The sequence below is a fragment of the Mustela lutreola genome, chromosome 4, assembly GCF_030435805.1.
Source record: "Mustela lutreola isolate mMusLut2 chromosome 4, mMusLut2.pri, whole genome shotgun sequence".
Lineage (NCBI taxonomy): Eukaryota > Metazoa > Chordata > Mammalia > Carnivora > Mustelidae > Mustela > Mustela lutreola.
In genome coordinates, this window is record NC_081293.1 from 74550058 (window position 1) to 74577604 (window position 27547).

Genomic DNA, 27547 nt, shown 5'->3' on the forward strand with positions numbered 1-27547 from the left:
ACTTCTCTAGAACTGAAGAACTGAAGTGATTTTTTTTTTTTAATTTTTTATTTTTTATAAACATATATTTTTATCCCCAGGGGTACAGGTCTGTGAATCACCAGGTTGAAGTGATTTTTTTAAAAAAATCATGTTAAAAGGAATCATTAAGGCTATTTACTAAGTTCTCAGTACTTCCTGAGTGAAATGTAAGAAAATATAAGCTTGTGAAGCAGACATTCTTAGCACTTGTGTCTCTGATAAATAATACTTGAAATTTAAAAGAGAATAAAAAGCTGGTTTTGAATATAAGTTATAGACACCAGCTAAAATAACACAGGAAGTGTCTTGATGAAATTAAAGGTTGAGCTTTCTATGGCTGTGCCTCTAGGAGGGATTTAAAGGTCAGTGACCAGCATTTTGACAAATTGTGTTTTGTTAATCATTGTTTTTCACTGAGATCAGATTTGCAATTTTGTGGTAGTGTATGCTAATAATTTTTTTTAAAGATTTTAATTATTTTTATTGGACAGAGAGAGAGAGAGAGAGACCACAAGTAGGCAGAGAGGCAGGCAGAGAGAGAGAGAGAGGAGGAAGCAAGGTTCCCGCAGAGCAGAGAGCCCTATGTGGGGCTCAGTACCAGAATTCTGGGATCATGACCCGAGCTCAAGGCAAAGGCTTTAACCCACTGAGCCACCCAGGCACCCAATCATGAATCTTTATAAACAGGAATTGCATGAATCTCATTAAAACCATATCTGGGGGCACATGGGTGGCTCAGTCAGTTAAGCATCTGCCTTTGACTTCTGGGATTGAGCCCTGCATTGGACTTCCTGCTCAGAGGAGAGCCCTCCTTTTCCCTCTCCTCCTCCTCTGCTTGTGCTGTCAAATAAATAAATAAAAATTTAAAATATCCAAAAAACCCCAAACTGTTTCTCAAGGAGGACTGTTGTCATGTTAAAAAAAAACCCAGGTTTCCATTTTTTTTGAATCCAAAAATAGTATATGAAAATATTTATTTTATGTAAACTAAAATATACTGTTCAAAAACAGTTGGATTTCTAAGCTCATCAGACTGACTTTCTGGAGGTAAAATAATTAATATATAACTTTGTCAATTTATACTCTTTTGGAAAATTTATACTCACTTTTTTTTTTTTTTTCCCATTGGAAAATAGTATATGCTTATGTTTTAACAGTTGCGGAAGTGTTGAAAGTGAATAGTGAAAACCTCCATCTCTCCCTGAAAACTTGTGATAACTGCTATGACTGTTTTGGTATTTCAGCCCCACTTAAGTGTGTGCAGGACAGCCACATGTGAATCATGTTCCTTGGATTTGGGCTATAAGATGAGTGTTTCCTTATTTATACAATATTGGTTTATATATTTGGATTCAAAACTTAACAGTCCCAGACCCAAAATGTACTAACAGTGAATTGTTAGTCCCCCAAAATACCTTTTTCACTGCTCACATTTAAATTTTAGCTTTCTTGGAGAAAATTGTATTTTGCAGATCATTCTTGCTTACTCATTTTCTCTCAAAAACAAAACAAACAAACAACCCTTGGAGGAAAAGATACGGCAGATAGCAATGAGTTATGTTTTCTGAATTTTATAGTCACTGTCCTTCAAATAATTTGTTTTTGTTTGGGTTATCCTAGTTATCCTTAGCATTTATCTAAATTTCTAAATTTCTGACCATATTAAAATGCAAACTGAGAAAAAGCTGTAGAAGTATAAAGCTTCTGGAAGAAAGCATAGAGAATATCTGTGAACTCTAGGGGTAGGGAAAGAGTTCTCAGAAAGGATACAAAGTTGTAAACAAAAGAAATATTTGATATATTGGATTTTTATCAGAATTTTATTTTCCTTTTTTAAGATTCTATGTATTTATTGTTTGAGAGAGAGACTGAAAGAAAAGTGGAATGGGGGTACAGAGAGAGAAGCAGACTTCTTGTGGAGCAGGGAGCCCAACACGGGACTTGCTCCCAGGACCTGGAAATCACGTCCTGAGATGAAGGCAGACACTTAGCCAACTGAGCCACCCAGGTGCCTTTTATCGGAATTTTAAATTGTTGATTATCAAAACACATTATTAAGGAAAGGAAAAGGCAAGTCCTAGATAAGGAGTAAATATTTATGTCAATACATATATGTGATAAAAGACTTTTACCCAGAATATATAAAACATCTATAAATCAATAATAAAAAGCCAGTTAATTCAACGGGGCGGGGTGGTGGTGGTGGCTGGGGAATGAGCCAATGAGTTGAACAGACATTTTCAAAGAAGAAAGTATAAAAATAGCTAATAAATAAATGGAAATATGCTTAATATCATTAGTCATCAGGAAAAGGAAGTTGAAAAACCACAGTAAGGTACCACTTTGTACCTGTTGGGAAAGCTGTGATTAAAACTGACAGCACCAAATGTTGATGGGACTGTGGAGCAAATGGAACTCTTAAAATGCAGATAAGATTGTAAAATTGTATAACTGTTTTTGGAAAACTGTTTAGTAGTTTCTTATAAAGTTAAACATACACCTGCCCTATCTACCTTATGACCCAGCAACTCTACTTCTTAGTTATTACTTATTTACTCAAGGGAAATAAAAGTATGTGTCTCCAAAATTCTTGCACAAGAATATGTACTTATTCATAATAAACCCAAACTGTAAACATCCTAAATATCCATCAAAGGAGGATGTTTAAACAGATGATGGTGTAGTCATGCAGTGAAATCATTTTCCGAATAAAAGGAATCAACTATTGATGCATGTAACATGGATAAATCTGTAAAACATTACATTAAATGAAAGAAGCCATTTACAAAAGACTGCATCTTATATGGTCATATTTATATGAAGTTCAAGAATAAGGACAAATCTGTGGTAATATTAGCTGCCTGGGAGCTTAGTGGGGTTTGACTGCAAATAGGCATAAGGAATTTTCTGGAATGGTGGAATATTCTGTATTTTGATTGAGTTGGTTGTACACCTATGATCTCTTTCACTGTATGTAAATTTTATCTCACTTTGAACTGAAAATCCAAAAGTACAAATTGAGAAATGTTTAGGAATTGGGAAGATAAAGAGGGTACGAGAGACAAGAATAGAAGGGTGTGTAGCACCACTTTTTTCTGTAGTATAATCATATTTTTGAGTAGAAGTCATCTTAGCAGAATCACTGGTTAGTGAAGAAGTAGGCTAAACTGAAGAATCCTAAAAAGTGACCCATACCTTAAATATTTAAAGAAAAGTACACCTGAAACATTAGGATGAAATTGTTCTCTGTGGTTTATTAACAACCACCACCAGAACCACAAAGTAGTAATTTCCTTTGTTTCCTTTGCCCCTTGGCAAGAGTTCTTAGTCTTTTATTATGCCATGTACCTTTTTGGCAGTCTGGTGGAGCTTATGGACCCCTTCTTAGCCCTTCTTAGAGTGATTTTAAATTAGGATTACAAATATACCTGTTACATTAATATTAGTCATTTGTTCTTGTTTTTGTTTTGCAGAAGAAAAAAGGTTAGAGATAATTGCAACCAGAGACTAGAACAACAGTAGAGAAAATCAATGATCCTCTTTACTTTTCCTTCATTAATAGAACACCACTTGTTTGCTGTGTACATGTTTTCCCAAAATGCCGATGGTAATTCTAGCTTCCCTTGTGGCTAGATTTGATAATGTGATAACTTATGATCTGTTGTTCTTAAGTAGAAATGATGAGTTCTTAAAGGAGGGGCCTATCCTTCTTTCCCTTCTCCAGTCTGCTTATACAAATATGATGGTGCACCATTGTAGACCTTGCACTGCCCGTCGTGTTGGCTGAGCATATGATGGAAGGGTCCTGGGTCCAGTCCTGTATGAAACAAATCTACCCAACCAGTTGTACACTACTAATCCTGGAATTTATGTGGGAGAGTAGTGTATTCAGTGTAATTAGTAGCATATTTGTTTATGAGCCCCTCCTCCCTCCACCTTCTTCTATTTCTCACAGCTAAACCTTATTCTCACTGATAGAGTTACTCTAGTATTACTTTTGATGGCAGGGATAATAATTCATAAATAATTTTATCCCAGGGAAATAAGCACAATTTCAGGTACTTAATTCACGTTTTCTCAATACATTTAAATAAAAGATAATCTTGATAGGAGTGGGTATCAAGGAATGAAAACATGAAAGCATACCATTAAAAAAAAATAGTAGGGACCCAGAACCCTTAATGAAACATGGTCATGCAAGGAAAGAGCCTAGTCTGGAAACTGCTGAGTGGTTTATGGAATGAGGGCCTGACTCTGCAGAAATTAAGAGGAACCCATCTTATCATACTAAGTCCAGTAGAGAAGGTTTTGCTGGTATAGGAGAAAGTCATTGTTATGTTCGTTTTGATTATAATAGTTCAGAAAATACTAAGAAACCAAATATGTGCTAGAATACTATAGTTAACACATTATATAAAATTTATAGTCTAATAACCTAATTTTTAAGTGTTGATTATAAGTAGTATTTTGCCATTTGCAACTGTTTTAGTATGACATACAAATACAAATATATCATTTCAATTAGTGACAAAGTTATGAGTAATTATTGTATGGCATGATATTTCACATCCAAATGTATGAACTCTCTTTCCTCTCTACCCAACCACACACATTTTCAGCCCTCTTTGTAGTAGCTAAATTTGTAATTTTGGTTATATCAATTTTGGGTTTTATGTGATTATGACTAGATAAATGCAGTTTACAGTTAAATACTATAACTGTTTTTTCCTGAGCATTTTATTTTCCCTGGAGGTAAAATTCTCTCTGTCTCTCTCTCTCTCTGTCTCTCTCAACTTCTTTAGTCTCTATGTTTTTAACTTCAGTTTATCCCTAAACTATATAAATCTCTTAACATGTTCAAGCCCATTGGGCATTAAATCGATTTTATCTTCTTTAGGAGCCTTCTGATCTACCGTGAGTTGGGTCAGTTGTTCCCTAGGTTTGCCTTATAGCTGTCTACTTCAGATGTTTCTTCACCATCATTCTGAGGATTCCCTTTTTCCCTTCTCATGAGTTGGAGAATTGTCCTGGAATTGTCCTCTTTCTTGGTTTCCCACCTTGTTTTGGTGGAACACATCTTCTAGTAACTTCTGAGAGAGAAAATGTGGACAGCAAAATTATTTGAGATTTCTCTTATTTAAAAAATGGCTTTACTATATATTCACACTTGATTTAATGTCTCTTTTGGTATGGTATTCTAGGCTGGAAATAGTCAGAAGGTTTTTTCCTGGAAGTTGTTTTCTAGCTGCTAGTGTTGCCATTAAAAAGGGTGGTGTAATTCTGATTCCAGATACTTTTTATGAAACCTCTTTCCTCTTGGGAAGCTTATAGGATCCTACGTTCATCTTTTCAGTATTCAGAAATTTCACTGAGCTACATATGCTGTATTTGGGTCTATTTTCATCACTTTTGCTGAATACTCATTGTATCCTTTGACTTAGGAAACTCCTGTCCTTCAGTTTGGGGTATTATTCTCGAATTATTATCTTGGATTTCTTCTCCTTGTGTTTTCTGTTCTTTTCTCTAGAACTCATAAGTTGAAACTCCTCGACTTTAAATCTTCTCATTTGTTTTCCATTTGTTTTTATTTTTATTCTGTTTATCCTGCTGTTTCCTCAGCTTATACTTTTCTAAACTCTCTCGCCTATTATCTACCTCCTAACGGTAAACAAATGAATATACATGAAGTACATACATGTGGTAAAAACACATGGCAAGTGCTTTTATTGGCTGTAATTGTTGCTCTTGTTTAGGTTTGTTTGTTTGTTTTTTGCTCTTGTTTAGTTTTGTAATTGTTTGGAGGGAGAGGTCTTTGGTTTTGATTCTTTGGCTTATTAGCGGTATGACTTTGGGCGAGTTTTATAATTTTTTTGACTCCTATTTTCCTTGTTTGTAAAATGTGAATAAGTTCTATCTCAGATGTTTGTGAGCATCAACTGAGAATATATATATGAAAATACTTAATAAACTTTGTATGGAGTTAATAGTTACTACTTGATTCTTTCAGATATGGAAAGTTTCTTTGAAAGAAAATGATGGCTGAATTTTCATGTTATTTTTAAGATTACTTGATTACACATGTCTATTTTTCTCACATCTAAATGAGCTAGATGAGCTTAAGCTAAGTGCTAATGCTGCCTTTTAAATAACTTACTTAATACTCAACCTCATAATGTTAGGCTGAAGAGAGATGAAAATATTTATTCTGTGAAAAGCTCTGGCTCTACTTCAGATTGTATAAATCTGTGTAATGTAATAATTAAGAATGACATGATTATTAATTTAAACCCATGAAGGGAATATTTATTGGAATTTGTTTGTTCATTTTTCTTAAATGGTACTTGAGATTAGGAAAAATGGAATCTTTTAGGTTTTATCAATAGTATAAATGTAATTTCAAATGTTAGCTCATTTTTGTTAATGGTGGCTTTTTGTTTGTTTGTTTTGTTTTAAGGTTTTTGGATTCAAAGCATAAAAACCATTACAAGATATACAATCTGTAAGTATGTTTTTTATTTGTATGCTTGCAAATGTCTTCTAAAATAACTATTAAGTGAAAGTTATTTCCTTGTTAGAATCAGGTAGAGTTAACGATGTATTTTAACAGAATTGTGTTCCTAAAACAATTAGTCCAAGACGTTTGATTAAGAGCATTGTTAGGTCATTCAGAAAGCATAGTGATGAGGTCAAAACAATGTTGGCACACATTCACTTTACTTGATCTGGTTTAAATGACTTGGCATCTAGCCCATCTTTGAGCCAGTAGCCTTATGGTGACTTGAAGTGTAATTCACAGCAGAGCTTTTCTGTTAAAGCTTTAATAACCTCTTCCATGGAGGTGTGCTTCAGAGTGGGTGTGGTTCTGTTTATTCTGGTCTTTAGGTCATTCAATTGAAACAGCTTTTAGGGTATTCTCCAACTGTATATAACATAAATAAGTTACCTAAAATTGTTGAGTTGGGTGGTTTCTGTTGTTTGGGGCAGGGATGTAAGGCTTGCGCTCTTGGTACAGCTGGTTTATCTTATCTTTAACCTTTTGTTTTTCTTTTTGACTTTGTCAGTAGGGATGTGAAAAGGAAAAAAGAACAAAAGAAAAATGGGAAGAAAATATTTTGTCATTTTTGCCCTTGAAGACTATTATTCCTTCCCAAAATACTGACCCATTTTCTACCTTTTAAAAAATGGTATATGAAATGTGTTATTTTTCTCCTTGGTTTTTATTTTTCCTCTGTGATGTCTGTAAATTATGCAACAGAAAAAATTTTAATCTGTAGTTACATTTCCTGATTGTCACAGTTTCTGTAGAATTTATTTCTCAAATGTAAGAGCAAGATTCTTTTCTGCCTTTGGTGGGCATTTAAATCGTCACCAGAAAGGATGAGAGATTCTGTGTGCTTTGTTGGCTTATAGGATGTTGCTTTTCTATCTTTAATTTAGTGATCTATCTTTAATTGAGCAATAAGACCTCAGAAGACTTACGAGTAAAGTAGACACCATTATTGTTTCTTCTAGTGAGTTTTCATTAATTTCCTCAGATTCACAAAGAAGCAAACATTTATGCTGATTTTGCCACATATTAGACCTTGTAAAACTTGCTGGCGGTACAGAGGTGAATAAGATACCATTTCAGTCTTTAGTAGTTTTTATAGTCTAAGGTGATAAGTAGACATAGTATTGCAGAAGAGGTAACTTGTATACAACAGAGCTGTGTGGAGAACAGTAGAAATAGGACTTGTATCCTCTAGGCAAGTTTTCATAAAGAAGGGCATTTTTGAGCAGGGGTGAAGGAATCCGCGGAGGCTCTCCTGGAGACCTCCAGGTGGGGCGTATGGCATTACGGGCAGAAGTTGGCATGGAAGAAGGCGGTTGGCATGGAAGAAGGTGGTTGGCATGGTGGGGTTTAGAGTATGGCAGATAACCCATTATGTTCAGATTCGGGGGTAGGGTATGGAGGGTGTGGGGTGACAGGTAACAAGGTGAAAGGTGCTGCAGAGACTTGGCGTGTAGGTGGACCCTACACATGATCTTACACATGATCTGTGCATAGATCTTCCTCTTGTCCTGATTAACCTCCTGTAACAACAAGCCTTGTTGCAGATGCCAGAATGCTTCAGTGGAGGAAAATAAAAACCACAAAGCTTTATACTTCTGAATAACTAGATTCAGAAGCTGAGTTAAAAAAAAAAAAAGAACGTAAAGAAAAGAAAGCACAGAACAATAAGTGTCAAGCTGCAGTCTATTAAGTGTCAGTTCAGGTTTAGATTCTTAAGATTAGGCATTTAGAGTCCCAGAAGGAAGGTAGAAAGATACCAAAGACAGATTCTGCCTTTTTCAAAAAAAATTTTTTTTTTAAAGATTTTATTTATTTGAGAGAGAGACAGTGAGAGAGAACATGAGCAAGGAGGTAAGAGGGAGAAGCAGACTCCCCATGGAGCTGGGAGCCCGATGTGGGACTCGATCCCGGGACTCCAGGATCATGACCTGAGCTGAAGGCAGTCGTCCAACCAACTGAGCCACCCAGGCGCCCCCTTTTTCAAAATTTTATTCAAGTTTAACATCATATCCAAAGAAAAGGAAGGAAATTCTTTTCATTCCTGTATTCAGTGGCTTCCTGCTTCCAGAATTTAGGACCTAGGCTTGCACTGTCAGTACTGTGGCTCACTTAACATTATTATGGCTATAGGTGGCATGGGGAGCTAGTCTGGGAACTTGGCTGCCCTTTTACTTTTGTGTTTCTAAACACAGGATCCCAGAGTTAATGAACCGTCTCTTTGTTAATTGAGTGTAGCTTTTGGTATATATATTTCAGCTCCCCTTCCCCAGTTCATTTGATGGAGTCATAGACTTTCAGAACTGGAAAGTATCTGAAAGAGATCATTTAGTCCAACTTTCTCATTTTACACATGGGGAATCTGAGGCCTAGAGAAGTTAAGTGAGTTGAACAAGGTCACATGGGTACATATGGTAGCAGACCACCCACCGTTGACGCCAGTCTTCCTTTCTGGTTTTGTTGTCATTTGTTTTAACCTCCCCAAATTTTACTTCAGAAGTTTCTAGAACTACCAGGTTGTAGCATGTTTTGATTTCTGATGTCACTTTTTATTCTCACCTTCTCTTTACCCCTATTTGTATTTCTGGCTCTGGGTAAGTGAGTCTGGCAAGCAGCAGCTGTTTCTCTTTTCTTTCTTTTATTTTTGGGATGTTAATTCTATGTGATGTATATCTTTGCAAATATATACACTGAAAGGTCTTAAAGTATTGACACTAGACATACAGGTATTTAATGGTATATTAAACTTTTTATGGCAATTGTGATGTGCGGATGAAGAACAGTACTTAATATGGACTTTTTAATAATTGACTGAATCTGTTTATGTCTCTATATTATCAAGCGTTCAATAAATTATCTTAAGAAAGGACAAAATTAGCTTCATATCATTAATCAAATTTGGGTATGATGATGCTTAGTGAATTTGTTTTGGGCAGGTGTGTGTATTTCATGTTTCTATGTTCCTCTGTATACCTGTAGGCTGGTGAGGGTAAGAGGAGAAGGGAGGATGATGGGGATAGAGGCATAACACACTTCTTGCCTTTGAGGACCTTAACTGTTCACTGGATACTTGTTTTTAAGAGGGTTACTCTATTTCATTGTGTATTCTATTTGACACACAACTCTCCATCATTTGGTGATGAACCTCTACCTGTTGTTAATTTTTATCTGTTAAGGTTTCTTTTTAAGATAGTGATGTTGAAGAGAGTTAGAGACCTGTATACTTCGCTAATGCTTTGGGAAGTCTCACTTATCTGGAAGCTTTTCCTGTTAGTCTTACTCTTCCTTCACTTTCTGTCAACCCCTTCATTAGAAACTCTTGCAATGCTTCTTCATCTCTCTTGTCTCATATAAGCCAATATAAGGTGAGGATTTTAAAAAAGGTATCTTTTACCCTGAATTTTAATTTTAAGGAAGTGTAAGTGGTCAGATTTACCTACTACTTGTCTCAGTCAAATCCCATTTTCCATTTATGTATCTTCAGTTTTGGTTTGTTGAAGGACTTATCAACTAACATAGCACACAAACGTTATAAGGAATTGGGTATGTGCACATGCACGTGTGTGTGCACATATGCACGGTTATTGGAGAAGGTCTTAATTAAAGAAGAGAGTCATCATTCTTATTCTAGCAACCCCTCCTCCAGATCACTTCCATTACTACAGGCCCCGTTATATGTTTTCACATACTCTTCATCCACTTCATTGATACCTGTAGAGATTTTCATAACCTTTTCATGTTTTCATGGTCGCTTTTTGTTGGTTCTATCTTTTATGCCAAATACTGCTCTAGTAGGAAGGCTGATTTTGAGTAGAATTTGTTATTGCTTTTGTTTTTGAAGCTGTTCTCTATTTTGTATTGTAAGTGGAAGAAGTATGGAGCTGTATTGGGAAAAGTTTGACTTTTGTAACCAGAGGACCTGGGTTTGAGTCCTGGCTCTTCTAAATCTTAGCTTTCTCATATATAACATGGAGATTATATTTTCTATTATTATATTGGTGTGACTATGAATTAAAAAACATGGAAACTCCTTTGTAAGATTGTGTACATGTGGTAAACATGTAGAAGCTCATTAGTTCCATTTTTCCACCATTTCTGCCTCTTAACAGTAATATTTGAGAATCAGTTTATGATGTAGTCTTAAGCAGTACTTGTCAAACCAAATGTGTGAGCTCCTGAAAAAGCAGGAGAATTTTAGAAGACTAAAGCTGTGTGAAACTAAAAATGTTGATTTTTCTGTTATGCTGCCATGAGACCAGCATCTTAGAGCTTTGTTTCCTAGCCTGCTCCTTGTCTCTCACCTTTTAAGTCCTATCTTTACATGAGTCTTTATAAAATATTCTGCACTATTTACCAGACTTCTTCTTTAATCTGTATTAAAGATAGTGTAAAATGTGACTATTTTCTTGATTAGTCTTCCTCTTACCTGTCATGTTTTGCATAGGAGTGAGTATGAAATTATTTAGCAAGGGTACATAAATATGCATATGGCATTACTAAATGATTTTTTTGAGGAAAACTCAATATATTATATGTGAAAAAGGGGGAAAGCTTTGTTTTAAGTAGTAGTATGAAAGTTGATTTATTTCAGGTCTGACCATTTAGAAAATAGTGTATTCTGATTTGCTTATAATTAGTTCAGCTTTCATGTGGATTAGGATTTAAAACCATTTAAAGTAGAGGAACCATACAGATATCTTTAGGATTTCTTAAATGTGAAATACATGTCCACAATCACATATTGAAACTCTTAGGGCCAGTGTGTCTCTGCATTCAGAATTTTTCCCTTTGCAGAAAGATAACATGGAAGCATAAACTTACTAATATTACATAACACTCCTCTGGGGTCTAGGGCAAAATGGTCTTCCTACCATTTTCACTCTTTACTCTTAAGTGTATTAGTTAAAGAGTGCACACTGTCATAAACTCAGATCGGATGCTGCCACAATTGAGCCTGTCATAAGTTTAACAGAAAATGTTAGATATTTCAGACTTTTGGGATTTCAGAATTGGAGAGGAAGGGATTGTACAATGACCTTGACTTGTTTTAAAATGCTAAGTTTTTATTTTAAATAATTTTTAAAAATCTCATTTGGTTAGTAGCTGTAGTTACCATGATTTTGCTGACCACAAATTCAAGTGTGGGATCCTTTTCAGAGCCTTCTTAATGTTTGTTAACACACCTATTAACCATGAGTAAACCAGTGCATGATGACAAACATGTCACTACTATTAAAGAGACCAATTTTAGTATGCTCTAAGTAATATAGAGTTAACATTTTACTACTCTGTATTTATTTTACTTCTTATTCCTTCATTACTCTGAGACTTTAATTAAAACTCGTAACTGAGAGATTTTTGACAAAGATTACCTTTGTTAGAAAAGTCTGCCTTAACAATTTTTTAGTAAGTGTAGTTTTTGAGTAGATTAGTGTCATTCACTTTTTAAAAAAATTTTTTTTCTTTGCCCTTATAATTTTACTATTTTAAAAATTTATCTTTTTAAATAGTACTTCAAGAAAACGATGTATACTCTACTCTGGGGTAAAGACAGTACTGTGGCTCATTAGGTGTTTGTACATACTTGGTGAAGTCAAACATATACTCCCTCAGCATGCAGGAAGTTTCAGGGGACACGTGCAGCTGGGTGGGAGGTGTGTGCCTGAGCGGCATCACAGGTTTTTTGAGCAAGTAATGGAAGCCCTAAGTGCATAACACCTAAGATCAGTTTTCTTAATGGTAAAATGGGGATAATGACACTACCTACTTCATAGAATTGTTAGGATTGAAAGAAATAGTTAATACAAAACAACATGATGCCTGGTACAGTATAAAAGTTCAGGAAATGTGTGTTACTGTACTTTTTTTTTTTTTTTTGCCAGTGCAAAAGATAACTTTAGATCACATTTAAACTTTTCTTTTAGGTGTGCTGAAAGACATTATGATACCGCCAAATTTAACTGCAGAGGTAGGTATTAACTGCCACGTAATGTATTTCTGTTATATAACTTAAAACCAACAGACCAAATCTTCTTGTCATAGCAGTAGTGAATAAGCTCAATTATTAAGTGATGTAAATATTTATCTTAAAGATGGTCTTAGACAATTTGGAAAAATTTAATTTTACTTTTGTGTTTTAGGGAACAGTTACCATATAAACCTGCCAGTACTAGTAGGAATACTAAAATGCAGGGTTGACTGTACGAATTAGGAAAAGTTTCTAGACAAACCATAAAATAAAGAAAGGGTTATATCTACTGTTGGAGGCATTTGGTCTAATAGTAAAGGATTATAGGAAGAGCAAAGCAGACAATGGAGTAACTCCGTGGAGTCGTGACCTAAAAGGGGCAACAGTTTGTGACAAATGTGGATAAGAGGAGCCTGACAAGTGGGAGCAGGAGCTGCTTTAAATGAGTTCTTCTCCAGGTGTAGTGAATTTTTCTGAGGTCCCACAAAAACCTTCCCTCATTGTTTGTGGAACCCCTTGAGCCATGAGAGACCTGGAGAGTGAAGAAGCTTGGCAGATGCTACTATGATAGAAAGAGAGGGTGGAGTCCATGCGCTCCATGTTGTGTTTGCGGTGGATCCCTTCTGACAATCTAGATCGGATGTTCAAACAGCTGGTTTGAGAATTCAGAGGTGCTAGTGGTGAAAGCCAGTACAGATCCACTAAGAATTTTTCCTTTTTCGTGAATTTAAGCTACTGCTTACTAGGCAAAGCGTGTTTTAGTCAACGTTTACCTAGCTTTAAATAGACATTTAACAGTTTCCTGGCTGTTTTGTGTGCCAGTGGGGAGATGAAGATGGAATGCTGAGGCCCAGGTGAAAGCATCCCAGCGACTCTCTGTAATGGTCATTGTCGTCTCCCAGGACCACTCACCTGACACACTGAATCCGGTTCCATATTAGTGATGATGTGACTGAAGATAGAAGGCATACTTCTCACATATTCAGATGACACAGAGGACAATTATGTACATTAGATGTCAGTCAGGATTTGTAAGGGTTTTAGTAGAATGGAACTGCTGAGGCAGGGACCAGTAAGAAAAAATTTAATAGTGATATAGTTGAACTCCTGTTTCTGAGCAACTTAAAAAACACAACAACAAAACCCCTCTGACTATAAGCAAAGAGAAACTTTGGGTTTTTATAACTCATGTGAAAAGACCTGAAGCTTCATTAGATACACTTTACTACAACTGTATACGTTTTTATAAGTAGTTTTTTTCAGCTTCTTTAGTAAATGTCTTTAAAATCACGTGTAGTATACAACACTAATATTTGCAAGACCATCTTTAAATAACACGCTTAGCATTTTTATTATATGAAATATAAAAATCAGTCCTTTCCATTGTTGATTGATTGGTAATTTATATCTTCTCTGGAATATATGTTTTGTGGTGATGTAATATTATAAATATTACGACTCCTTTTGTCAGAAAACGCATTGAGAGCCCTGACAGGAAACCTGCCTACATGACATTTCATTTTGAGTTTGCCTCTCTCTCTGACATGTTGCCTTCTGCTACCTCTCCATTACAAAGTTTCCTCTTTCATGAAGTGGGGAAAATAATGCTCAGCCTCTGTCTAGTGGGTAGGTTTAAGAATTGAGACACTAGTTTCTATTCAAATATTGGTAAATTATCAGGCAGCAAATTATTTTTCTCTGGAGTTCACTTTTTCTTTTAAACATCTATTAAGCTTATATGCAACATTTCTAAAGTTAATCTACTTTAATAAACAATTCAGGAAAGACTTTTTTTTCCCTAATTCTGAGGTTATCCTTTTACCACAGTTGCACAGTATCCTTTTGAAGACCATAATCCACCACAGCTAGAACTTATCAAACCCTTTTGTGAAGATCTTGACCAATGGCTAAGTGAAGATGACAATCATGTTGCAGCAATTCACTGTAAAGCTGGAAAGGGACGAACTGGTGTAATGATTTGTGCATATTTATTACATCGGGGCAAATTTTTAAAGGCACAAGAGGCCCTAGATTTCTATGGGGAAGTAAGGACCAGAGACAAAAAGGTAAGTTATTTTTGATGTTTTTTTCTTTCTTCTTCCTTGATCTGAGCATTTATTAGAAAACAGCTTTTTAAAAAGATGGTTGGTTACCCTTATTTCTTTATTCTAAACATTTAAATCTGTTACTACCGTAACTGTAGTATGAGCAAATGACCGAATCTCTCAATTTTTCTGTTCATGCTGGCATTTTCATATCATGCTAGTAAATCTTATGCATTAACTGTATCGCATATTTGGTCTTATAAAATCCTGGCAGAGCATTTAAAGAAGCAGTACGTTGAACAAAAGTAAACTTGATATTTCTGAACCTTGCTTGAGAGTAAGATGTCTTTGGGTAATAACTTGGATGCCATTTCCTACTAAAGTATGATCCTTTATAAGTACATGAAAATTATTCTTTGATATGAATATTCACGAATATAGTTATAATTAAGATTAGTCAAAGGTTCTTCTGTTATTCAGAAGGCTAATAAAGACGATGTTGAAAATCACTGACAAACTTAATCTGTGTAATAAGTTTGAGGGGAGAACATAAAGTCAGGAGAAGTTTCATAATAATTTCTAAGAGATTCATTTCTTTGGATGGTAAATGTGGCAAAATATGTTTATGTTTCTTACAGAGAGATTTTGTACATTTCTCTGTCTCTGAGAAGGAAAAACCCAAACCGCTCCAGATAGAGGGAGAAACTCACCTAGACAAAGAACTCTCTTGAGGGAGACATTACAACTTTATGAAGAAATTTATTCTAGTTTTAATAACATTTACAATCAGGAAGGTTCTCTTCCAGTTTAAGTTGCTTGCCTACCTGCCTTCCTTTAATTTTTAGTGTGGGCTTTGAGCTTGTGACCCTGAGATCAAGATCTGAACTGAGGTCAGGAGTCGGACGTTTAACTGACTGAGCCATCCAGGCGCCCCTAAGCTGATTTCTTTTTAATTCAACTTCAAAACAGAAACATGATCACTTCTATTATTTTAGCTGGTGATTGCATTGATTCCTGCCTCCTTTTCTCCTTCCTCATTTCTTATTTTATTTATCTTTGTGATTTTTAAAAATTACTTCTAGAGATGCTAGAGTGTTGTGTATTGGTGATAGTTTATAAAACTGAATCTCATGTTAGTGCTTGATTTTAGTAAATATTCATTATAGTAGATTGCCTTACATTTCTTTAGAAGTTGTGTATGTCCTGAGATGATAGTAGTGGAGTGAATTCTTGAGTGGAAGGCCTGAGATGTTTACTTTGGTTCATTTTTTTCATCATCTAGAGGGAAATAGTTGCTGTTACTGATTAAAAATATAAAAGGTAAATTGTTCTACACTTAAGTGAGTAAGTCTAGGGCAGCACAGGGGAAAGAGACTGAATGGAAAGAAAACAATAGAGAAACAGGTCGAATCAAAGTACAGTAGCTGAAGCAGTGGTAGAAGTTTAGAGCAAGCAGGGTTGATGAGCAGTAGACACTGTATGTAGTTGTGGGAAAGAAATCAAATCAAAAGAATTTCAAATAAAAGTAGAGAAGCTGTGTATTATGGAGCCAGAACATTAGATTTAAGCTCATGGCTCTTTTTTTTTTTTTTTTTTTTTTGAAGATTTTATTTATTTGACAGAGAACACAAGTAGGCAGAGAGGCAGGCAGAGAGAGAGATAGAGAAGCAGGCTCTGCACTGAGCAGAGAGCCCGATGTGGGGCTCAATCCCAGGACCCTGGGATCATGACCTGGGCCGAAGGCAGAGGCTTTAACCCGCTGAGCCACCCAGGCACCCAAAGCTCATGGCTCTTAAAGGATTTATGTGACATATGTTCTAGAAATATGATGAAAGCTATAGTCTCTCACTAAAAATGTACATGGTATACATGAACATAAAATTTTGCTTATAGTTTTTAATTACACAGATTTTTTTTTTAAGATTTTATTTATTTATTTGACAGATTGACAGAGAGAAATCACAAGTGGATGGAGAGGCAGGGCAGAGAGAGAGGAAGGGAAGCAGGCTCCCTGCTGAGCAGAGAGCCCGATGCGGGACTCGATCCCAAGACCCTGAGATCATGACCTGAGCCGAAGGCAGTGGCTTAACCCACTGAGCCACCCAGGTGCCCCTTACACAGATTTTTTAAATGTGGAAAATAAAAGGAGTCTTTATAAGAATTATGTCCCCTTTTATTTTTTATTCATTTATTTTTAAGATTTTATTTATTTGACAGAGAGATCACAGTAGGCAGAGAGCGGGAAGCAGGCTTCCTGCTGAGCAGAGAGCCTGATGTGGAGCTCGATCCCAGGACCCTGAGATCATGACCTGAGCCAGAGGCAGAAGCTTAACTTACTGAGCCACCCAGGTGCCCCAGTGTCCCCTTTTTAAATGGAAAAAGCAGTGGCTCTTTGAGGTTAATGACGAAATTTCAATGGTTACAGATTAATCAGAATTAAACTTTGGTTTTGCCAATAGGAAGTTTTATGAAAGGGCTGCTAGTATTTAGATTATAAATAATACATTAAAATTATGCCATTGTCTTTGACTTGACAACTTCTTTGTCATCTTTTATATCCAATCAATTTTGACTATGTTTTTGGTGAAAACAAGTGCTTAAAACGCTATCTCATGAAAGAATGAAAGAGCAAATGAAATCTGTAGATTCTTTTGTCAGATGAAAGTAAGCTTGTATCAAAAAATTAAAAATTCTCTAAAATTCTCCGGAAAAATTCATGTTGCATCATTTTCTTTGCCTTGGTTAATGAGATCATTTTTGGCAAGATTCTGGCATAACGCTATGTTAGGAAGGGAAGGATTATGACTTCACATTTTTAGTTTTAAGGTTAAAGAATTAAATTGTGCAAACGAGTTTGTATTTTATCCAGTTGACTGCATTTAAAATCCTGGCTGTAGAATTTTGCCTTCTGAAACTAGTGAACTTATGGGTAGAAAAGCATTTCATAATTGCTCCCATTTCTTGACAAAACCTCTTGAGAAGCCCTTGATTGAATGTCTTGGCTCTCCTGAATTTGGCAATTTTCATAGCAGTAGATCTTTCATGAAACACCCTCTTGTACAGGCTGTGATTCGAGGCTTGGCACTGCTAGAGCAGGCTACTTCCCCATCAATGGCTAGAATTTCTCCCAGGATGGAGCTAGAGTCTTGTACCCCATGCACAGTGAGGAACACAGCAGTGAGTGCCACGGTGATGTGGAGAGCGCTGTCTTTCCCCAAGCAACAAAGCCAGAAGTTTTGCCAGGTGTTAAGGTGTACTGTCTGCCTAGAAAATACTGAGATTTCTTGAGGGGAAGGTTTTTTGGGGGCATTTTGAAAATGTTAATGTTCCCCCGAAATTTCCAAAGAGTACTCTAAAATAAGTATTATTCTTTGATTGTGTTACCACGTGTGTACTTGATGAAAACCGGTAGCTGGCTAACCCGAGAAGTCATCATATACTGAAGGGAAGTGGTATTTCCAGTCCTCTCATGACCTGCTTCATAGTCTTAGGAAAAGAGGTCAGTTTTTCTGGGAGTGGACAGATTTGTTTGCTAGAGATACTGCAACAGTCTTAACTTTTCTTTTGCAAGCTACAAACATGTTTGACCATTTCTAAAGTATTTGTCTTCACCACATTGAACTACACCTTTTTTGTTTGTTTGGCATTACAAGCAGCAGACTTGTAAAGTGCTTTACTCGGGATTTTGAGTTAGAGGGTAATCAAAGGTTCTTGTAGTAGTCTAACTTTTTCTGACCAAGCTGTGCTTTTACATGTGCCCTCTTTTCCCCTCTTCCGCACACACCCACACACATACCTCCCCTGTGTGAGAGTTGGCTAAATGCTTATGATCATGAGAACCAGCCATGTAAGGAGCACTTGGGATAGTCTTTCACACCATACTCAGGGATACAAGTAAAACCCAAGGATGCTTAAACAGTTTAAGTTAGATCCAGGAGAAGTCTTCATAATGAAAAAGTGAAGACATGTTTTAATTTATCATTGGGAAAATACTGTATTCCTTACCATCTGAAAATATTGTCAGTTCTCTTGCTCTGTAAAGGTGAAGAGAGACTTAGTAAACTGGCAAGGCCCAAGGGATAGTGTTGTGAAATACGGGTCAGAGTGAAAAGATAGCAAGAGAAGTGTTTATAAAAATAAAATACAGTATACTGTAGAATGTGAAGATCCCTCCATTATCAGCAGAAATGCTTCAGGCACACAGCACTCTTCTCTTACGGGTTTGAATCTCCCCCAGGTGGAAGTTAACAGGCTAACAGAATGGAGTTCTGTGTGTACTGTTAAGGGTATCCTCAGTAAAATTGTTATGCTTAGCTAATACATTATATCGAGATTCAGAGTTAAGTAATTTGGCCAAAATTGATCACTTTTAGCATCTTGGAGTCAAAATAAATCATTGAGATCTGTTGTGCTTAGTTCATGATTAATCAATATACCCAGACCATTTTTGGATGAATTAGTCACAGCTGTCATCTAAAGCAGTATCCTAAATGTGCCCCTACCTTTACTTCTTATATTTAAAAAGGCAAAAAGAAATTTAGGAGCAGATGCTGTTAATGAAGCTCTGTTCCATTTGCACGGTTTCATTTGCATTTTTTGTTGAAACAGTGTTAGAAAGTTCGATTAAATAGATAAAGATTATGGGCATAAGATTAAGAGCCTTTTTTGGCAGGAATTTTTCTTACTTTAAAAATGATAAAACGGAGGCCCAGAAAGGTGAAGTGCTTTGATTAAGATGATTCGAACAGTTAATGATAGCATTTAGAGTAAAATTTGAGTACCCTGAACGTTGTTGAATCCTGGAACTGCGAAAGAATTTTGCGGCTGTTCAGAATTAATCTCTATGGGGACAAGCTGTCCCCAAATGGGCCTATTTTGACAAGGCTCCTCAGTTTATACCCTTTTTTACTGATGCTTAGGAATTTGGTGGCCCCTGACCTAAGTACAGATAAAGGCAGCTTGAAGTTGTTAGTCTTATAAATATAATGCTGAAGGTTTCCTTTAAATCTTTGAAATTTAATTGTCTTAACAATTTTCAGACACATCAGACGTTTACCTAATGGTTAGGGTGCTAGGGAAATAATCTGTTTTTAGCCTTTAATAAGTATAGTTTCATCATGAGAAATGAGCTAAGCTGAACATGGTAAAGCTGTTGTCATTCAACTGTGGAATTCTTCCAGGGAAGTAAGTATCTTATAGTAAATATAATTGATTATCCAGAGTAGTTTTATTCTTGAAACACCTGCTAAAAATTTATCTTCTTGCCAGTATTTCCTTTTAGGTTGAATGCATAGATTCGTATTTTTGTAACTGTGAACCATTATTACGGGAGATACATATATTTTGTCAGTTTTTCAGCTTATATAGCATTAATTTTACTAAAACTGTCTTTAATGTGACTTTGCCTGTATCCTTAATTTCAGTTGTAGGGAAACATTAAGAAGGAAGTTGTGTTCTGGTGACGTTTATATGGGAGGATATGGTTTCTTCTCTTCCCTCCTTTCTCCCCCCTCCCCTTTTTCTCCCCCCCCACCCCTCTTTGTTATGGAGAAAGAAGACCCAGTTGGCATGTTTTAGTGAAGAATTTGTGGACTTGGCAGGGACTCTCCTCAAACTAATCTGGTGCAGCATTGTCATTCCCTCAGCTTCCCTCAGTGGACTTGGTGCAAATTAAATGGCAAAGCGGTGGGTGCCTGCTGACCCTACAGTGTGCCGTTGTGTTAGTGATGCCCAAATGGTGCTTGAGGCTTTGAGTGTTGCCGAGAATTCAAAGTACAACTGATACCTCCTCTAAAGAAACGTATTTCCCAGAGCAGGATAACTGCTTGATGGAAACAAGAGTCCTTTTATTCAATAATTGAGAAGAAACTTGTGTTACACTTCCCTAAGAGTAATTCCTTTGCAGATTTGGTCCTTTTTCTTCATGAGTGAAACAGGCTCTCAGCAGCTCCCTGTCCTGCCCCCCCAGGAGAGCTTGGTGCAGGTTAAATCCCAGGGCAAGTGCCTGTCTAGTCCTGTGCTTCACACTGTCTGCACTTAACACTTATGTATCGGAATGAGAATAAACTCACAGCATTTATTGTAAGCTATGAATAAGTGTTAAAGCATCCTACTAATACTGGTAAGTATGTATTTTGGAAAGAGTCCCCAAATTTCTGAATTCAGAATTAAACTTTAGTTACATGACAAACCCATCCAGAATTTCTGCTACTCCTCTCTCTTTCTGTTGCTTTCCCCCTTCTAGAATGGTGGCAGGCAAAGTATACATTAATCTTTATTTTCTTTGATTACTCTTAGGAAAAAATATTTGAGCTTTTGATTTCTTTTTTTGTTTTGCTTTCAAAGCAATTATTAGAGACAAAATTCATATATATTATGATCTCTGTACATGAGTTCATTAGCTTATCTGTAATGAAGACTTAAACTTTCTAGAAATAATAAGTATTAACTTTATTCTAAGTGATCCCATGAAGAGGAAATTTTCTGGTTTCTCTGAGGAGGGAATTTTTATGTCCTGATTGTATAGTCAGCTTACTTTTTTCTAGCTACTAAATTTCTCCATATGATAACATAAAAAAATTTTCTAGTTTTCCCCTTCACTTAAACTCTAATTGTTCTCATTTTCAGTAAAAACAAAACAAAAAGAACTCCTAATACAATATTCTTATTTTTTTTTAACATACTAATTCTTTTGGGCTAAACTGTGTTCCTCTAATACATGGCATTTAAGCCTGTCATACAATCTATACATTCATAAAATTATAAGGTTTTTATACCTTGAAGGATTTTAGCAATGATTTAGTTAAGGCCTGTTCTAATATAAATGATCAAATAAATTTGTAAAGATCAGTCTCTTCTAGGTCATTTCATCTGTCTGTGTAATGTTATTCAAAACTGTCTCCTAACCTCAAATCTAGTATTCTTTCTACAGTACTGTGTTCTTCTGTCCAAATTATACTTCTGTATTATATTGATCCCCAAAGTAGAAATAGAAACTTGAAAAAGAAAAAAAGAAGTAGCTATATTATAACATATTAGAATTCTCTCAATATCTGCTCACAGAAGCCCAACTCAAAGAGTGTAAACCCAAGGAGACCTTTATATTGACTTACATAACCTTAAAAGCTCTGGCCTGGACTTAGATGCTTAATAGGTGTTGGTAATCTTTCTCTCAGCTCTCTCCTTTGCTCTGTATGTGCTTTCTTTTCAGGCATTCTCCTTGCAAATAATAGCAAGGTATGACTCCTGGCGACTCTGGTGTTACATCCTGGCTACTTTAGCAACTACAGGAGGAAGAGAGCTACAGTTTGAGTGAATATTCCTAGATTAGGTTCTGATTTACCTGGATTAGGGCATGTACCCATCCCTGAACTGAACATTCTGGCGAGAGGCTTGGGACATGTATCTGATGCTGAAGAATAGATCCCATCCCATCTCCATCGGACTGCAGGGGGAGTGATAGCTTTCCCAAAGGGGAAGGGGTGCTATGCAGAGAGACCTGTGCCCCTTGTCTGCTTCATACTATTCGCAGAGATCTGTGATTCGTGCAGCACTGATGTTGATAGATTACTCAAAAGTAGTTCCATGGAGCTGGAGCTCTGTGATACTCTAAACTTTGTGGAGGCTCTTCATAGTTGGGAAAAATAGTGCTCAAACAGGACACGACTTCTTTGTGTGCTCTTAGTGAAACCCAGGACATCGGAAGATAAAGTTCTAGGCTCAGAGTCACATTTAGGGTCAGGTCCAGGTTTTTTGAACAGAATAATCATGTGCCCCAGGACTGTTTTCTCACCCTTGAAATAGAGGTGATAGTGTTTGTCTTACAAAGTGTGGTGGTATTAGGGTCATATGTACAATGCCCAGCACTTAGCTTCATAACAAAACTCCTGCCACATGGCGTAATCACAATAGTAACCATTCCTAAAGAGCTATATTCCTTCCTTTGTTGAGTTACTTTCCTGTGACGACCTTGTGAGGATTCTGAAACATACTTTTTCAAGCTTCCAGAAAACACTGTTATTTTAAAACACGACATTATTTCTGAGTTTAAAAGTGCCAGTGGAAAGTTTACTGAAGTAGAAAATTACTTTTTTGACTGAGGAATCTAGATTGTGACTTCATCTTAGAGAAGATGATCTGAAGGTACTGATGCACAGAATATGAGCAAAACATTACGTAGCTTGTGTTGTGGTATCCAGGTGGAATTCTGGCCTGGAAGTACCATGATAATATCCTAGGTTTGAAAGATGTGTTTAATCTTTACTTCTAAGTTTCTGTTCTTTAAGAGATTAATTATATACAAGAGACTTACATAAAACAGCTCAGGTTAGAAAAATAAGCGGTTCATTAAAGATACATCAGGCAAATGTAAATTTCAAGAGCAGATGACAGGATATCATTATCAGAGTGCATTTACAACAGAATGTGTAAAACTAGATCAGGAATGTCATTTTATATTAACACAGGGTGCACTCCACAGTGAAGAGTTAGCAGGTATGAACTCTTACATGCTAAACATAACATCAAATACAGTAAGAAATGCTGAAAGAAATGAAGAAAAAACTGATGGCAAAACAGCAATAATAGGAATCTTTAATATACTTAAAGATCAAGAAAGTACAGAATAAGAAGATGTGTAGATGGATTGGATAGTATAATAAAAAATGGCCCATAAGATCTTTTTTCTTTTTTTGTCATCCACACAATAGTTAACCAAGATTGATAATTCATTAGGCCAACTACAAAGAAAATCTCATCTCCAGGTAGAAATATATAAACCCCATTCCTTGATTATAATTCAGTACAGCGAGAGATTTTCTTAAATGTATAATTTTGATTTTTTTCCCTGTTTTTAAAGATTTTATTTATTTGTGTTTGAGAGAGAGAGAGTGTGCAAGAGGGGGAGGAGCACAGGGAATCTCAAGCAGACTCTGCACTGAGCCTGGAGCCCCACGCAGGGCTGGATCTCATGACCGTGAGATATGACCTGAGTCAAAACCCAGAGTTGGGTGCTTTAACTGACTGACTGAGCCACATAGGCACCTCCAGCTAGAGATTTTTTTTTTTTTTTTAAGATTTTATTTATTTGACAGAGAGATCACAAGCAGGCAGAGAGGCAGGCAGAGAGAAGGGGAAGCAGGCTCCCCGCTGAGCAGAGAGCCCGATGCGGGGCTCGATCCCAGGATCCTGAGATCATGACCCGAGCCGAAGGCAGCAGCTTAACCCACTGAGCCACCCAAGCACCCCTAGAGATTTTTTAAAAACGTTTAATCAAGTAAAATCAACTATTTGGAAATTTAAAACTAGTTACTTAAATAATTTGGGGTCAATTATATTTGGGAAATACAAATATATTTTAGAGATTACTAAGATAATAACTAATAGAGAGGAATTAATAAAGATGAAAATATAAGTTGTGAATTAGCAAACAGCAAACCTTTTGAACTAATCATTTCAAACATTGTATGAAATTGCCAATAAAAGCAATACATCTCTTTTAAAGTTCTTTTTGAGGAAAAAGAAAGGGGAAACACAAATTATACGTTAAGTTTGAGAAAGGTGAAGAACTACACTGTGGAGGTAACTAAGAATTATTTAGGTCCCCGCTAATGAATTTGACTATTTCAATGGGAAATAAGCAATTTTCAGTGAACATCATTGCTTCAAGGTGAAATCCAAAATTTGAACAGACCATCCCAAAATGAAAATGTGTAGAAGTCCTCAACATGTACCTAATCTGAATTCTGTTTCAGGTGGTGCTATCAAACTGGAAATACTGAATAATTCTGTTACTTGAGTTGGTCTAGGTGTTAGAAGATAGGTAAAACTTCCCAGATGACTGCTTGCAGATCAATGTCCTTAATCTGGTAAAGATAGCATACTTTAAAAAGTAGCAAGTATAGCATGGGAGAAATTAAGTACTTTGGTTTGACCAAAAATAAAAGCACATTCAGGGGAGTTGTGTGAGGTAAGAGCGGAAAAGAGGTTGGGCTGTATTTTTATGTTGTTAATGGATTTATATAATCTGTGATAAGTTTTCTTATTTGGATAGTCACTGGGAAACCAGTTAGCATTTTAAATTGTTAGTGTGATTCATCTGACACTTTCATAAAGTTAATTAAAGAGTAGGTGTAAAAATAGAAGAATAGATCAATCAGAGGCTGGTATTCATTTGACTATTACAGAATTGCAGGAGGTGATTGAACTAGAATGGCCACAGAAAGCTAGAACTGGTATTTTGAGAGGTATGTCACAAAGTCTGGATTTTGACTCTGAATAGATGTGTAGAAGTCTACTAAGAGTATCCTAAAGGAACTGAACCACTGGTGTGCTTTCCGTGTTGTGTGGACAGTATGTGTGTGTGTGTGTGTGTGTCTGTCTGTCTGTCTGTGTCTCTCTGTATGTATGTACTGTGTGTAGATGCTGGGTAGTTGGCCTGGGCCTTTGCCTACAGTTCTGGGATTTCCTTATTCCTCTTTTATAGCCCTGTGTAGATCACTACTCCCTCTCAGATTGTTTCCTTGACTCTAGTAGGAAGAAGATGGCAGCATCAGCAATTGGCTGTAAACTCTGGAGCTGGAGTACTAGGATGAAACTTAGTTCCATTACTTACAAGAGTTGGGACCTTACCTCGTCTATAAAATGGTGTTACTGATAATACCCACTTCATGAGTACTAAATTATACTTAATGAAAGTACTTAGAACAATACAAAGAACATTGTAACAGTTCAATAAATAGTAGCAGTGGTGGTATTAGAAGAGGTTTTGAGCTTTGAGCACTGGGGAAAATAGTAAATATCATTAATAAAAATAACAGAGGTTGGTCCTGCAAAAATAGGAAAGCTTCAGTTTTGGGATATGTTGTGTTTAAAGTGCTTCTGAAATTTCCAGGTAGAAATGCCCAGGTAAGTATTAGAAGTTCTGGACTGGGAGTCGGGAATCAGGTATTGAGAGACACAGGTTTTGGAGTTAATGTTAATAGAACTACTAAGACAGAGAGGATTGACAAAGAGGGACTCGCTCAGATCAGATTTTCAAGGTAGGCTTACTGTTAGGGAAAGGGGTTAGGTAGTTTTCTCTTACCCAGTAAGGTTAGGAGAAAACTTTCAAGAGTGTGTTCTAGGATAGAGGCAGAGAATTTTCAAAATGGCAATGAAAAATGATATAGGATGGGACTGAGAAAATAGTAGGAAATGACTGTTAGTGACACTTAAGAACTACTGACCATTGCCTCTGCCTTCGGCTCAGGTCATGATCCCAGGGGCCTGGGATCGAGTCCCGCATGGGGCTCTCTGCTCAGCAGGGAGCCTGCTTCTCCTCATCTCTCTCTCTGTCTGTCTCTCTGCCTATTTGTGATCTCTCTCTGTCAAATAAATAAATAAAATCTTTAAAAAAAAAAAAAAAAGAACTACTGACCATTAAGAAATCAGCCTTATGAAAACAGTTTCCTATGGGGTAAGGGGCAGAGGCTTACCTTTGAGAGTTATATAGAGAAGAAGGGTGACAATTTGAGAAAGATAAAAGATTTGGGGAGAGTGTGCATTTTTAGCCCATGAATGGCTTTGGATAAAAGGACAAGGGTTACCCGAGCTGTTTATCAGGAGGAGACAGGTGAAACAAAGACAAATGCCAGAGAGGGAATAATTAATAGAGCACTTACCAAAATGGAACCTAGGGAAACATGCAGTCAGTTTTATAAAATATCAGAGAATATGAGAAAATTTTAAGATGGGACAAGGGAATTCTGAGAGTGCCACACTGGGTGACCCAAGGTTCCCAGTAGAGTAGGAGCTACATTCATTGAGGATGATGTCTAGGACAGGATAGAAAGGTGGGTTGAACGGAGTGCTGAAATCATCACTCAGTTTAAGAAGTGTGTTTCAGAAGAATGACGTATGGAATGATAGAGATTCAGAGTCATAGGTGAGACTGAGTAAAGGCAGTAGACCTTGGGAGGAACACGACACGTCTTTGCAGGCACTCCTCTAGGTCTGTGAACATCAGGGAATTGAAGAAGCAATGGTGGTCTTTTGCGATGATGGCCAGGAATGTGGTGTAAAGGCAACCCTGAAGAATCTCAAGTTTAGCTGAGATTAGAATGTTTAAAAGTTACCTTTGGGAAAAAAAGGTCAAGAATACAAGTAATTTTCTTCACATTTAGAGTAGAAAAGAAGAATCGTTGGTGGTAGAGGGCGGATACTTTGGGGATATAGTTACAAACCAGTTAACTTAAATGTTCTTGGTTAATTTAAATGAAAATGGAAATATTAAAAACACATAGTTTTTTTTACTCTCTAAGAGCTTCGAAGTTCAGCCCTCTTTTCATATATGTAAAATTAATTTTTGAAGATCTTTAAAATGTTCATTTCTTAGATTTTAAAAGAGATTTGTCTTTATAGTCAAAATGCTATAGGTAAAACATACACATAAACCATTGTTTTCAGCATATGCATTTAGGAAATAATATATTTGAGGTGTTATAAATTGCATTGTCAATTTATTATGGACATTGTATTCATTTTATTTCAAAATCTACATTACAGTATGGTTCATTGTACCATTAATTAAATTTGAGTAAGTGTGCATTGTGGCCATGAGAGATGTTACTAGATAGAAGGATACACTAATGCCCATGGTTGGTACATATTTGAGCCTTACAACTCAATTATTTCTGCTAATCTGACTGCATTGAATTTGAGCATGCTGCTAGGTAGGAATTGCAAAGTTAAGCTACAGAAGCTGAATTATGCATTATTTGATAGTAAAAGAATTAAGTTAAATTGTGCCTTTCAGTGTTTTTCTTTGAATTGTGTAATTTTGTTTAGCTCATATTTAACACACAAATTATTCATCCATGTTTGACATCTAGTAGATTCATATGTTCTTCCTCTATCCTTTTGCCTTGCCCTTTGGTAAGAGTTATTAACTCACTATATAAAAAGCTGCATTATACATGTGCTGCT

The 27547-nt window shown here is 36.3% G+C and overlaps 1 protein-coding gene across 4 annotated transcripts in view; it reads left to right on the forward strand.

Annotated features, from left to right (window-relative positions):
* PTEN (phosphatase and tensin homolog) overlaps positions 1-27547 on the forward strand; it is a 91349-nt gene that overhangs the window by 47062 nt on the left and 16740 nt on the right. For 3 of the 4 annotated variants that reach the window (XR_009352629.1, XM_059170267.1, XM_059170266.1), the window contains 3 exons: positions 6476-6520; positions 12496-12539; positions 14367-14605. Coding sequence is in view for 3 of the 4 variants with exons in the window: in XM_059170267.1 (XP_059026250.1) it covers positions 6476-6520; positions 12496-12539; positions 14367-14605 (328 nt within the window). In the remaining variant the exon portion in view is untranslated. The remainder of the gene's footprint in view (positions 1-6475; positions 6521-12495; positions 12540-14366; positions 14606-27547) is intronic. The other variant, XM_059170265.1, reaches the window with a different exon arrangement.